General features: G+C 37.0%; 1 protein-coding gene across 1 annotated transcript in view; it reads left to right on the plus strand.

Moving 5' to 3' along the window:
- The window catches only part of SLC6A11 (solute carrier family 6 member 11), a 100,652-nt gene that overhangs the window by 15,132 nt on the left and 70,141 nt on the right, over nt 1–15,379 (plus strand). Inside the window, exon 5 of the mRNA XM_074152726.1 lies at nt 11,985–12,117. Within this exon, the coding sequence (XP_074008827.1) occupies nt 11,985–12,117 (133 nt within the window). The remainder of the gene's footprint in view (nt 1–11,984; nt 12,118–15,379) is intronic.

The following is a 15,379-nucleotide window of genomic DNA, read 5'->3' on the forward strand; positions in this document are numbered from 1 at the left end:
TAAAAACTGAAATACATCTTTCTAATCATTGAGCACTGGTGGTTGGAGACTAGAAGTGTGGTATCCAGCAATATCTGGCAAGGATTATTTGTAGCACTTCTAGAAACCTGTGGATATGTTATATTTCCTATTTTAGAGTTTATTTGAAACCTTAAAAAGAGATGCTTGTACAGTACACAGATTCTGTATCCTTTGTCAGTTCTGCGTACATAACTTTCAGAAAAGTGAAAGTAGCAGGTCAAGTTCACTTCCAGTGAGAGTTCGCCCCCCGTACTCTGTTCATTTCAAAGAACATATACCTTTAGTGATTAAATCTGCTACAACTTCACTGGAATACTGCTTTTGTTCAGCTTCGTAGTTGTGGCCATGCTTGTTCTGGAGGTGTTTTGGTGATTCCCACGTTGCTGCACTGGAAGAAAAACAGCCACAACCAGCCTGTTTTTAGTTCCTGAAAGTTAGAATCTAGAGGGAAACAAAGATGGTCTGAAAAGAATCTTTTCTTTTTAGGGCATTTGCATTCTCAAAGTTACGTGCCTAGTAAATGGTACTAACACTTTCAACCTGTCATTCTTTTCCATGTCATCATCATGTAACCAGAGCTCTGCAGGTTAGCAAGCCAAAGGATGGCATGCACTGGCCAGTCATGCAGTGCCTCTTCTGAAAGCTTGTCCCCTTCGCTCCTGTTAAGGTTTAAAATTGTATAATATGGATGCACATAAGATCAGAACCAATTTACCATGCAGCCTGAGTCATACGTGTTGCTAAATTTGGACATTTGTTAGGCAATGCAGTGTATATTTTATGTAGTATAGGAGTAGTATGTAGTATATATTACATTCTGGGGCTTACAACTGTAAGGGTTATCCCTGTTAAAATATATGTTCCCTTCCTGTAAAAGGAAGAGGTCTCCCATGCATTTTTGCCAAAGTCCTGTATCATGTAGGTTCTCCTCTAACAAGAATTTTTATTCATTCTGTTGATCATTGCTCACTCAGTGAAGCTCAGAAAATCTCCTTTAGTATATTTGACAGCTACCTTTTAATATATAGTCCTGTAAAGTAAGTCCTGTATATTTTAAAACTGAGAAACATTTCAGAGCTTTCGTATTGCTGGTACGTAGAATGTTGCTATATTTGCTGCCTAAGACAATATTGTACCATTCTGTATGTTTTCTTATGTCAAGAGATAATGAACCACACCAGAGAAAAGAAAAACTTTGAAAAACAGTGTGAGTAATAAATACAGTAATAAATTGACTAGGGAAGTAACAAGACGAACCTTTTTAGGTTCATTTTATTGAAGGATAATTATTTTTTTTTACCGTGTCCTATATATAATATATATATTTTTAGTAAAATATCCCAAGAAGTTTACAAAGTAAACTGCTAGCCTCTTGGTTTTGTATCCCTTAGCATTCAGCATAGATTTTGTAAGTTTGTCATGTGAGTACCATTATCAAAAGGTATGATATGAGTATGTAAGGTAGTGAAGAATGCTGTCTCAAATCTTTAGCACTTTGTATACTCTGTTTAATACTGTTTGCTTGTTTTTCTCTGTGTGTGAAAACCACTCTGTATTGAAAGAAAGGTGGGGAGCATGTAATATTGGTGAACTTACCTTCTCTTAGCTGTTATTCCTTACTTTATGAGACTTTTAATGTGTCTAGTCAGTAAACTGGAGACTGCTGACTCAAGCGATAAAGCCTTCTCTGAAATATCGCTGCTTGTATGTTTATGTATTAATATTAAAATGAGCATTCTTTCAAAAGTTTATGTTCCTCCCAAGCTGTTCCTTTTCCACCTTTGCGTTACGCAGTCCGGATCCAGCCTCTCTTCTAAATTGGACACCAATTAGCACAGATTAGACAGCCACAAGGAAATGCTGCAACTCCCTGACACTATTTCAGTACAGAAAAGCTTCTGTGCTGTTCAGCAGAGCTTAGTGTTTTAATAGAATGAAAAGAGCAAATTCAGTACCTGAGAGATCCTTTAAAGCTGCTTGCAATCATAAAAGTTGAGGAAGCACTTACCTGAGCAAGAATCACAGCCCAGGAAGCGTTGAGGGGTCAAGTGAGCCTCAACATTCCATTTTTAAGACTCTCATCAGATAGAGGGCAAGCTGCAGTGATTCAAATGAGAGAACAAAGGTGCAGGTGGGGAAACAACTCAAAATAGATGTTTCTAAGCCAACCCTATAGTTGTATGGTCAGCCACACTCTCATCAACGAATAATGTGTCATGAATACATTACTGCCTCTGATCTCTGTGGTAGAAAGAATGTCACTTTTTACTTACCTGTGCGTCACTGGCAAACATCTCAGCCTTCCAGAGTATCTGGAAGTACTGCCGTCATTATGGTCTTACAAAGGAGGCTGATTTTATGACTGCTAACTAGTTAAATAAGCATCTGACAGTGCAACAATTGAGTGTGATTGTCTTCATGCAGATGTTTACCAGAACCTTGTATGCTGGTCGCTGTCAGGCCTGGCAGTTCAGGCATCCACAGAGGATTTATTCTGACACATGGAATCTGAATCCCACTGTTTTCAAAATTTACTTAACATCTGATCAAATTTCTGCATGTCAGAAACTGTACTTGCACACAATAATTGAATACATGTGGGTATGGAATACTCAAACCAATACATTTTCACAAAAGTTAATACTAACTGCATAAAGTGCAGTAAGAGAAAGCAAGAGTTTAGAAAACATGTCTTTTGGATAAAAAGTTAAACTCACTTTAATGCAGGAATAGAGGATATCTGAAAGATACTGACACTTTTCTACTAAACTGCTGGGAAATCTGTGTGGTACTGGTACCCAAGTATGTTCTGCTTCTTGTACAAGGAGCTCAGTAACAAGATTCAGAAGGTAAATATGGACTAGGTCTGAGAAATCTGCAGGGATGAAAGGAGCATACCAAAACATAATAAGAAAGGCCACTGTACAGTAGCACCATTGCTGCTTAGTGGCTTCATTTTTTTCTTTTTTTTTTTTTTTTCCCCTTTCATTCCCCACAGAATTCTCTGAGGATAGAGTCTGGCCCAGAGTAAAAAGGAACATTGCCACCTATGTTCCTGCCTCAACAGATACAGATGGAGAAGTGACCTCAAGAGGCTGCCGCCTTTGTTTGGATTTTTTTGTTGTGGTTTGTATTTTTTTAAAGAAAAATATCTTGGAAACATGAAGGGACCTTCCTCAAATAGATTGAATCTGTTCTTCAGCTTTCCAAATCATGGAATAATGCAATAAGTACCCCTGGTACATTCCTTTCAACAATGTGTTGGCAGCAGTTAACCCTCTTTCTATTCAAGAGCCTGGTACAGCTCCACACATTGAAACACTTTATTGAAGACGCTCTTTCCCAGGAAAATGCAGTGGTCTCCCAGCCGATAATGTCGTGTTGCAAGCTTTCAAAGCATCAGTTTTCAAATTTGGATGGAAAGGTTACTTTTCAGCTATTAGTAGTCAGAAGTAGCTGTTATCTCATCATATGCCCCTCTACAGCAGTTCCAACAATGGAAGGGGTCCTTCTTCCTGTCAGATGTACCAAACTACTAAATTGAAAGGTGTTTTAGTACATTCCTAAACAAATTAAAAGCATTTTGTCTAAGTATATAATACTTCTTGAAATAATTTCCTCAGGGGATTTTATCTTTCTAGATTTCACTAGGGCAATGATGTTAATTGAAAGAATATAGGTAACCATTAGCAACAGTATGTTCCTGGAATGCAGGTAGCAAAAGGTCGCAGTGTGCTCTCTGGTTTCTTGCTAAGGATATTATTTTATGTGTGCTTAAAGTATGCTGAAATTTTTTTATGGCACTGTTATCTCTTCCACACGCTGTCCATGTTCATTTGTTTTTATCCACACTTATCTTTTGATTCAAGTTAAACTGTAATCTTACAATAGGCTTACAATATTTGGTACTATAAGCTGTAACCAGAATAAATCTATGCTGTAGTCATGATTTCAGTCAGTCTAGTTGTAAATACTCTCATGGCCAAGCATCAGCATTTTTTAGAGCTAACAGGAAACATAAAGAATGCTACCCTTCAGATCTGTGTCCTATTATTCCACTTAAATTTATCTTTTCTTCATTAGATTCTTGTAACTTCTATCATTATGTATAGGAAGAAAAGTAAGACTCTTACTTTAATAACATTTAGTCAAGCTATATATGTGTGACTAGAGGTAGTGAAACCTTCATAGTGTGTCTTTGGATGGAGACACATTACAAATCCACTGTGGTTTAAATTCAATTTTCTATTTACAAGCAAAATATCCTGTGTAGAATTAATAGTTTCCTACTACTGAATTAAAAAACCTTACTCTGGTGTGAGTTAACCTTTGCATTCCAAATTAACCCTAATACCAATTTCCCTCAAGATGTTCAAATGCCACCAGTCCCCTGGCCTCTTTCCCAGGCTATTGGCTGGTTAAAGAAACTGAACTGCTGCGTAGTTATAAACAAAAAACCCCCAACAACTACAGCAACAAAAACCCAAACTCAATACCTACAATAAATCTTTTCAAACTCTCATCAATTTCTATTTTCAGTGAGATCCAAAAATAGTTAATGATTTGGATCTTCAGGTCTCTGTGCAAGACAAATCTTTTTTACAGCAAAGTTTCACATAGTCTGAAGTTGTTGGCAGAAAACTCAGTGTACTCAGACTCGCACTGCTTAAAATGGCTTGTACTAACCAGTGATGTTACCTTCTCTAGTAATTCCAATGGCTGCATATGGCTACCCCCAGCTCATTGTACTGGCAGCTGCAGTGCTTCTCTAGGTTCTTGGGCTTTTTACTGTCAGGATTGTGTTGATTTTTTTTTATTTCTTTAACTGTATGATGATTTATGGAAATTTTCATTCAGTAAAAGAACATTAGATAACCTTCCTGAACTCAATATCTTTTCCCTTAAATGCCCTGCAAGGTAGATGAGTTTGCAATATTTGTATGAAGGTAAGTACATTCGCGTCAGTGGCAGTAGTGACTTCTAGTGATTAAAGTTTCAATACATTCTAATGAAATGTCTGTTAAAATATTCCTCCTTATTTGATTTTGGGGGGGTTTACTTAAAGATCCTTAGCTTTAATAAGTCTTGATATATATAAGGATATATACTTCCATGCAGGTATAAACCAAAAAAGCTGAAGTGAAAATGAACTCTACGGATTCTGTATTTTTAATAGTGCTGTTAAGGAGAGAGATGTGTGATTCCTTTGGGAAAGCATTCAGAATTCAAGAAGCAAAATCTGACATGTCTGGTTTTTTAGAGTATGTCTGGCATGCAGTGGCACCTTTGCTAAATCATATGGCCACTGGTATTCTAATACCTCCTGGGATATTCAGATTTGACAATTGAAAAGTTTTATCACAAAGAAATGTCTTGAACTCATCCCTTAGCTTAGGTTTCTGATCCATGATATTTCAGTTATATAAATTGGCTTTGTCAGTTATCTCCAGTAGCTTCCCTGAAACTGTCAGTCTTATGTAGTTATCTAACTAGGGCACCTTGTGCTCAGAAAATCACTATTTTTCATTTTTACTTCTAATATCACCTGATAATTAGAATATAAAACCACTATGAATTTGCAGTTTGTCTCTGGATCCCATTGTCTTATTTTCCAAGACCCGTGTAGTTTATAGCAGGTGATGCTCAGGGTGGCACTGAGGCCCTCTGTTCAAGAATAATTTCTCTTACAGTGACTGTGAGGCATTCACAACCTCTTCCCATTGCAGTCGGCATAAATTATGCAATGTGCATGAATTACTCCCTTCTGCTCTGCTTTAATATGATGAAATATTGGTGCAAACAGCCTTCACAGATTTGGCTGTCCCTGGGTATCTCACTGTAGAACTCCTCTTCTTCAAATTCTTGTTATTTCAAAACAGAGAGTATCACTTTCAGCGCTGATTTTCCTGCTCTTGTTCTTTCTCTGTCCTTCCCTGCACTGAGATGAGGAGAACAAGGTAGTGTAAAGGACTTGCAGTGGTAAGAGAAGATGATGAAGACGTAGTGAAAGCTACACTGTCTCTTTTTCTGTTGTCTGTGTGATTTGTGTAAGGTCACGGCCGTTTTAGATAGAAGCTGAAGTGCTGAGGAGCAAGAAGCTGTGATCAACCGTCATCTTCTGACCCCTGAATACATCAACCTCACTTCTCGGATGCAGGGGAGAATCATATATTATTAAAATGCTCCCCTTTTTTATTTTAGTTGAATAATAATAAGAGTAGACATGAAGGTATCTACAGTCAGACTCACCGGCTTTGTGAGAAGAATTTCATGTTCTGAATGCCTCTTTCTTTCACAACCTTCTGCTGCCGTTTCAGATGGTTTCAGCAGGAGAGCTGAGCCCTGGCATTAGGGAGAGCTGCATTGTGCCTGCTGAGGAAATCACTGCTAGCCTCTGAGCCAGACTTTCTCTTCCTTGGATCTGTTCTTTGCATATATTGTATGTTATAGTTTAATTATATGTTCTGGACTGGTTGCTGCTTACTTTCTAAGGGAAACACTAAACCGTTGTTCTGCTTGAACAAAGAAAATACAAAACAATTTATGGCACTTCAGTATATTTAAATACTCGTTATGGTGCTAACAGTTCAAGTTGATTGGCACCATGTGTCTTTTTTAAATGGGAGCAGCAGGGATAATTGTGTTGAGGCCATTAATTTGCCATTTACCTTCCATGACACTCTTTACAAAAGACTTAGGCCAAGGTTTTTGGAAGGGTAAGGTAGGCATCTCTGCTTTTCAAGACTTACCATAGAGCATTCAGAAAAGACCGAGCATTGACTTTCTGCAGACAGCTTCCAGAAACTGGTTGCTTTTAGAAATCCTGATCTTGAATCTTCACCGAGAATCGTGTTCTTAAGACAAAGTTGTCTTTTGGTGTGTGAAGCATTCTAACCATGAGAGAGAGAGGGAGTAGTAACGTTTATCTATTAAGAAGTTGTGCAGTTAGGGAAGAGCAGCATAGTAATTCAAGCGACTGCTGGAATGGATTGCTTTGACAGCTGGATGCAGATTATGGTGTGAGTCTAAAGTAATTCTGCAAGTTGTGTTTGAGCCAGGGTGTGCTGATGTATCCCTCGTATACTTCCACCGTGGTTACTCTTTTGCAATGTGGTGGCAGCACTGTGGAATTATTATTGAAAGCGTTCCATGTCTTTTTTCCACAGCCTGCAATTCTGCAACCACACTACAAGACAGCTGAATAAAGATTGCTATCTGTTGACACATGTATGGCTCTGGAAGTTGAGGAGTTCTTGTAGGCTTCTGTGTAACTGTAGGCAGGACAGGAGTATTGAGAGGTACCATGAGACTGGGCAGGTGGTGTTCATGGCTATTAGTGACTGGGGTGATGCAGTTCAAGAAGATTTATGTGCAGATCTTGAAGTGAGGAAGTTGCCAGCCTCTCAAATAAATTTTGCCAGTCCTCCAGGAGCTATTTCTGTTGCTGGGTTTTGTCCTGTAGCAGGTTTTGTCATGAAGCTCATACCTACATGATACAACAGAGTCTAGTGCAAAGGTTCCAGGCCATCTGAACTGTGTAGCTCGTATACCAAAACAGCACAGCTGTATCCATGGGATAAGTGTTACAGTCAAGTAACTACACTTAAAATACTTAGTGCAGGCAGAGTGCCGTCTTAGCGTGGCTTTTATGGCACCCAGTAGCTGAATAAGCTCACGTATTTCTCTGGAGCAATTATTTTCATTACTGCAGCCTCTTACGTGTGGTCACACCTTCCCATTTTGGAAAAGAAATGCTGCTTATGTTTAGGTGCACATGTACATAAATATCATCTAAATAGTCAGAAAAAAATCAGTTTGGTTGAAACATAAGGAAATCTGTTGTTATTTTTCAGTGAAAATAAAGCTAAGTGAAAAAAAGTTTCCATTTCACAATTATTGTGGCCCAAACACAAATGTTTTTGGTTTTTTTTGTATTGTATGGTTTCTCAGCTTAGTTTTCTTTTTTATCTTAGCCCCCCCACCCCCCATTAATTTTAAAATGTAGTATGCCACTTAAAAATAAAAATTAGAACCTTTGTAAGCAAAACAACAATTAAAATTCTTTAGGCTGCCACTGCTTGTTTTCTGAGTTTCTCTCACTTGATCTGGTTGTGAAGTTCAAATTGAACTTGGACTGATCTCTAGCCAACCTGCATCTTTAAGTCAATATACTAATACTTCTCAAAAAAAAAAAAACCAACCCTAGATAGTCAATTGCAACTGTAAACTGGAAATTATGGGCAATGTACACTTATGTGTCATTGCAGAAATGTTGGATATGTATAGTCTCAACAACAAAACGGTGTGGTTTCCATATTGCCAGTATATACTGTGTAGATGCGTTGACTCTGCATTATGCTGTGTGCCAACAGGCTGATAATATGCTACTTTCTTTTCATAAGGCTGCAAAACGTCAGAGTGTTTGCTCTACAGCAAAGTTTTCTTAATATTAGCTGCTGCATTTGGCAAAGCTGTTCCTCCTTAATCCTGGGAGAGCAGAAATCTTTAGTGGTGGGTTAAGATTGTTGGTCTGGGAGGCTCTGCATGGAAACACTGGTGCCCAAATGAGGAACATTAACATACTTACTGGCTAGTTCTTTTGCATGAGAGTAATTTATAGTTTGAGGCTTTTTTGTCCAGTTAGACAGTGTTTTTGGTTGAAAAGAAACCTTTTAGTACCTGCAATCAAAATGGGTCTCTTTTCAAGTACCTGTTCTTTGCTTTGTCCTCAGAGTTCTGTGGTGGGCTATTCACTTTGAACGTGTCTTCCATGTGGTTATCCATAGCCTGTTGTCAGTATACAGTCATTGGCCTTTTATTGCTTAGGCCCTGTTTAATCGTTATATACTACTTTTTGTCTTGGTTCACTTGAAAGTAATATCCTAATATTCAAGGTGAGCTAAGAATTCAAGGATTTCTGTTGCTTTTTGAATGAGAATTTATAAAAGGGTCGATGCCATCCTGAGTCAAATTCCGCATGATATAATCTGTCAAATTGCTTAGAAGAACTTGAATTTTAAGTATCTATTTCATCTGCCTTTCTATATAATTACAGCTCAGTGATGTTATTTTCAATTCTAGACTGTAGATATAAAATATGTGCTTCCCCTTCTTGATTAAAATATACCCTTCATTAAAAGCTACGTCTCTTCATTTTCAAACATATTTTGATGACAGGTCTTTAGGTTCTTTGCGGGTCTTAGCTAGCAGAAGATCACTTCTCTCCCTAACTAGGTGATGGCAGAAGCTTTGCAGAATAAAAGTAGTTACTGGACAAAGATGAAATGTGGGTGAGGTGGCAACAATTTTATATTTAAGCACTTACACGACTTTTTGCAACAGAAAGTGTTAACTGTCCCCCTCTCCCCCTTTTTTTTTTTTTAAAGTGGAAAGATCTTCCACCTCTATATTGGCTGGAAAATGAGACGACAAACCTCAGGCTTTAGGGTTTGGGGGTTTTTTGGGGGTGATTTTTCTTTAACCTGTTAAATTTTATCCTGCCTTAGCTAAGCGGTAAACTTTCAGCACCTACACTGTAAATGGCTGCAGCAGGAACGGCACCTGCAGCTCTTGAAATGTGTGAAAGCCTGAATAGGTTCTGCAGCTTCTCTATGGCCACCTGAAAGACCTGGTGATAATTAGATCTTTTCTTTTTCCTACCATTATGGCCAGCTGTTGATGCCTCCATCCTCCTACCCCATCATTAGAGACAGGTGAAGGAACTTCCCTTCATCCTCAACCTACTGCTGATGAAAGCAGAAAGAACCAGATCAGATTCCTCCCCAGGTAGCCCCAACATTTATTTATTTTAGCCATGGCCTTGAATTATATGATCATACTTTTTACTCCCTGAATTCATTGCTTCAGCCAATGAATTTATTTTGCATCAAATGCAAAAAGAAGAATTATTTTATATGGGCCATTGTAGGTTGGACTTTTTTTTAACTTAATACTCAACTCAATATATTTTATTGTAATTAATTACACTATCTGTATAACTGTCTGTACATTGATTATATATACAGATGTTGGTCTCTTCTACCAGGTAACAGGAGATAGGACAAGAGGAAATGGTCTCAAGTTGCGCCAGGGGAGGCTTAGATTGGATATTAGGAACAGTTTTGTCACTGAAAGTGTTATCAGACATTGGAACAGGCTGCCCAGGAAGTGGTGAAATCGCCATCCCTGGAGGTATTTAAAAGATCCCTAGACATGGTGCTGAGGGACATGGTTTAGTGGTGGATTTGGCAGTGTTAGGTTACAGTTGGACTTGATGATCTTAAGGGTCTGTTCCGAACTAAATAATTCTCTGATATAATACAGTGATTATTGTTATAGGGCTTTTAACTATATCAGCGCACCTGTGAAATTCAGTTTATTTGTTTTCATTTATAATGTCTGTGGCAGAGAGGGCAGTGTAAGTCCAGGGACTCTGAGATTGTATAGATAACATAATAAAGATTTCAGAGAAAACTTTGCTCAGGATAACTGAGGTAAAGTTGAATGTTGGAAACTTCTATGTGAATATGTGGTATGCAAATACATTTATGAAACACACTGGAATGAGCCGTGACCAGTCCCTATAGAGATTTGATTAAACCGGTAAAAGGGATGAATGACTGAAATAAATTATTCTGTGTATATAATTAGCAAATGACTAATCGCTTTAAGTTGTTTAAAAATGATGAGGTGTCTCTAAATCTCTGAATGTATGGAATTAAAATCCATATCAATTTCTGACCTCACATACCAGGTAAATCGTGCTTTTATTATTCTGGAAAATTGAGATTCCTGAAAAAGAGCCTTTTAATTATCTGTAGGGTTTCTTTCAGGCTGAAGGACAATTGAAAAATCTCAAGAGAGTTTATGAAATCATAGAGCATTATAGGAATAAATTTTTGCTCTTGCTTTTAACCTCTTCATCCATACAACCAGGATTACCCATGTTTTATTTATAGGCTGGTAAATAATTTACATTTTCTTTAATCTGAGTGTTTATTTAAAGTAAAAATAAAAGGGCATAAAAGGACCATGCATCTCTCAGCTAAAAGAATCATTCTTATATAAAAAAACCATTCTCGTGAATAAAACGGTAGCCCAGATTTCTGGAAACTAGTATTGAAGCCTGGCTCTGCAGGTTTCCTTTATGAATACTAGCAATTCACTTGATTTTTCTGTTCCCAAATTCTTGTTTAAAAAAAAAAATAAAAATTCATAACTCTCTTTTTCTTGCTTACTAAGTAAATTCTTTGGTCCAGGTCTGTGAGCTGTGAGGGGTGTTCCTAAAATACATGAGGATTTATGTCTATAGAACCTGGTGGCTAGTGTTTCAAACACACTTATTTTCCAATAGTAAATGTAATACATATTTTTGCTGACCACTTTTCACAAAAAAGTTGTGAGGTATTTGTTTTAATATTAACATTTTAATGTTAGCTTTTCCAAAGTAAAATCCATCTGGAGAACATCATGGTATTTGACAGTTCTGGAAAGAAATGTTTTAAAATTATAGTTCAATTAGAAAAGGAAATTTATGAAAACAAACGTTACAAGGTAAAAAATAATATTAGAAATGTTTTTTTCTGAAACAACAGTAAAATTTAAGAAAGCATTTATTATTTGTGTTCTATTTTGCGCTTATATATGTCAGTTATTTGAATAAATAAGGGGTTTATTCTTTGAGTTTTACATTATATAAAAACTATTTTAAAATCTTTCTTATTTTGTCACTGACCTGGAAAAATTAAACATTTGTTAATTTTTAACCAGATGCAAAATCCACTGAGAATATTCTGTTTTTTCCTTCTATCTCCTCTATCTTGGCATGATACATTTTCAGTAGTCAGTAACCAGGAGTCTCCTTGGTTGAAGTTGATTTGGTTTTAGCAGTGTTTTATACGTAGTGCTGTTTTGCTTCAATATTATTACCTTTTTTCCTTTTTTTTTTTTTTTTTTCTTGGAAGACGAAGGGTGCTAGCTATATCCGATGGAATTGAACATATTGGGAATCTTCGCTGGGAACTTGCACTTTGCCTCCTTGCTGCTTGGACTATCTGCTATTTTTGCATTTGGAAAGGAACAAAGTCTACTGGAAAGGTAAGGTTCAAATTCTGTGCATCAGCTCTATTATGACTCTCTTGTGCTCCAAGCCCCTGTTGTAATTTATCTTTATTTAAATCATAATAGTAGAATTTCAAGTGCATCTTGCATTGCCCCCAGTAACTATACTTGGGGGTATATAAATTGTAATAGCCAGTAATTAAGAATCAGTCATACTTTGCATTGTTTTGTTCCTCTTAGTTTTAATGATTTTCTTTTTCCCTATTTCTGTTAGATGAGGCTGGTTCTTTTTGGTTTGGTTTTGTTAGTTTAGCATACTACACTACTGGCCAGTCCTTGAACCCTGAAACCAATACTGTATAGTGTTGATTTCTGTACATGAAGTATCCAAAACTTGAAGTTTGTCCCAAACTGACAGGAGTTGAAACTCTCAGTAACACCAGTAAATTACCCAGAAGCACAGAGAATGCAGAAATATAAGCAACCTACAACAAATGCAAATGGAACATCAAAAGCAGAAATGATGAAAAGACTCAGATATAAAGATGGACACAGTAGGAGAAAAAACCAAAAGTATCTACCCATAACTTATTGAGTGGATGCCATTCCATACTGGACACCCAACAGAGAGATGCTACTTCACAGCCTGAGTGAGTCATGGGATGAAGGAGAGGTTGCCCCTGGAGTAGTGGCAGATATAGTTCTGAGTAGAATATATAATTAATCAACTAAAGAGAGAAAGGAAAAAAGCCATACTTCTGGAGGGGGTGGCAGGGTCTGAAAAAAGCACTGGTTTCTCATGTTGGAAGCAAAGAATACCAGGAAAAAAAGAGTTGGTGGATTGAAACATTTTATGCATTTATTTTTTAACTGTTTATTACTTAATTTGAAAGTGTGGTTGGATTTTCTTATTTCTTTCTGTTTCAGTAGTCTACGTTTATAAATTAAATGTTTGAAAAGTAGAGCAGGTTTTTTTTCATTTAGAAAATGTCAGAGTGAAATTTTTCAGCTTTTTCAACCACACGCGTCTTTCTTCCTACCAAATTTTTTGCTGAATTCTGTCTGCATTTGCCAACTGTGTCAGTCAATCTGGTACTGCATTTTTCAGCTAAGTATTTGCACACACAGATTTATGGAGCTCTGCTTTTATCAAGTCACTGCAGGAAAAATGCTGAGAAAGACTGTCTAGGGATAAATACAAGCTTGAATAGTTTAGAGGAAAGAGTGGAGAAAAAACTGAGGAGAAAAATACAGAGAAGCAAAGGTGATAGAAGGGAGTGACAAGATAAATGTCCATATGTCTTTGAAGTGTGCACTCCAGGGAGATACAAAAGTGGTTTAGAGTTGTCTGAGGAGCTGCAGCTGGCAGTGAAGAAATGAAACTGAGCAAACTAATTTTCTTTTTTTCCATCAGAAAGAATGTCTGAAGATGGAGATCTATTCTACCGTAGTTTAATCTGACCCAAGGGTGGAGGAGAAAACACGTATTGTGAATGCACCTGTGTGCATGCATGCAAGGGTGTGCAGAACTGCACAGTGCTTAAGAAAAATAGCATTGGTAGAAGTCATTTGCTGAGAGGGAGAGGCTGTAGTTACTTCAGAAAGGATATATATTTTTTTTCTTATTTCTGTAGTTTACATCCAGATTTTTATTGGTCTTCATATGCATATCGCACGAGATTCTTTCAGCTTATACCATTTCCCCAGTGAAACTGTTTAATATTTTATTTTATTTTATTTTATTTTTTTCTGGTAGCTTAGCTAAAACTTTAGCTTACTGGTAGGTGAAATAAATTTTACTGAATTTTATTTCAGTGTAATTTTGATAACCGCCTTTCTGATGAGGTTAGGTGCAACAGACTGAGAAAGGGACATGCTTTGCCCACTTGAAATGGGAAGATAAGCTTTTCAACTAAGCAGAAATAACTAGCAGTCTTGCAACAGAAGTGCAAAGAAAATGGAATGAATACCCAATATTCAGGTTTATATGTCTCAAGCTTAAAAAAATTAGGTTAGGGTCCTGTAGGAAGTAGACTACTCATATATTTACACTAAGATCAGTTTACCATGAACATCAGTTCTCTTTCCAAAACCATGAGGAAGCAGCCTGGTAGATTCCCGTGTTCCTCAGGAGACACTGGGGTATTCAGCAGTCGGTCTACGCAGAGCTTCCATTGCTCAAGAAACATGCAGTAAGGATCTTTCATAGCCAATAGCGATCATTTCTTTTTACGGTTCTGCTCCTGTAATTAGTAAGTAAAGCCTTTTGCTTGACATGACCTTGCAGTTGGTTTCCAGTGATATGTTTTTTTTCCTGGATGTAAGTTTGCTTTTTAGATGTATTTAAGAATTTTACTATTCTTACACTTGCCACTTGTTACAGGCAAAGTCACTGAAAATCTGCCATCTCACTGCCTCCCCAAACCCGCTAAACAAAGACAGAGGAGTCATGTGTTGTGGATGCTACAAAAGAATTAAATGCTCTGTAATATAGATGAGTGGGCTGCGGTGTCCATTTCTGATACATTGGCATTTCAAAAGTTCATATTTAAGCTCATCCAATCATAGTCCTTCACACTAGATTGAATTTATTATATGCTCATTTCCAGGAAACATTTCAGATTGACTTCTAGATTTTTATCATAATATTGCAAGTGTCTTTAGGCTAGCCTGTTAAATGTGCTATATGCTTCAATTGGATTGAATAATTTCAAAGAAATAACACATTATTCAAAGCAGAAAACTTCTTAAAATTTTATTACTTTTGGTAACATTTTCAAAGGAAGGTGTCTGTGGGCCAGAATAACTAGAGCAAAAGAGGACAGGGGAACTGAAAGGAACAAAATGAAGAAGGGGAGAGAGAGACTTACCATCTTCATATAGCTGTGTTCTGTGAAATATTGAAGAGGTTGGTTTACTCTTTTCCTCTTTTTATTCTGCATCCTAATGCATGGTGAAAAAAAAATCCAAGCCTTAAAAGCTGTCATAAAATAAACCCATCATTCTCCAACTAGCACTACCACAGAACAAATCTACTCAGATTATGAATATTTAATATTTTCTGATATTAAATGTATTGTCTAACATAAACTTTAACTCCAAATGAAGTGCTTATGACACTGTTAACGAGATGTTTCAAACTTTCATGTTACTGTTGCTGAATGTCAGCACTCTCTCACAAAAAAATGTAGTTTTCCATTCCAATAGGTGTGTAATATCAAAATAATTTTGGGTGGTTCTGATGGCTTTCAGGAGGAACATAATTGTGCCTTTTCTGAGCTTCTTGCTGTTAATTATT

This window comes from Numenius arquata, chromosome 8 (genome assembly GCF_964106895.1).
Source record: "Numenius arquata chromosome 8, bNumArq3.hap1.1, whole genome shotgun sequence".
NCBI classification, from domain to species: Eukaryota; Metazoa; Chordata; class Aves; order Charadriiformes; family Scolopacidae; genus Numenius; species Numenius arquata.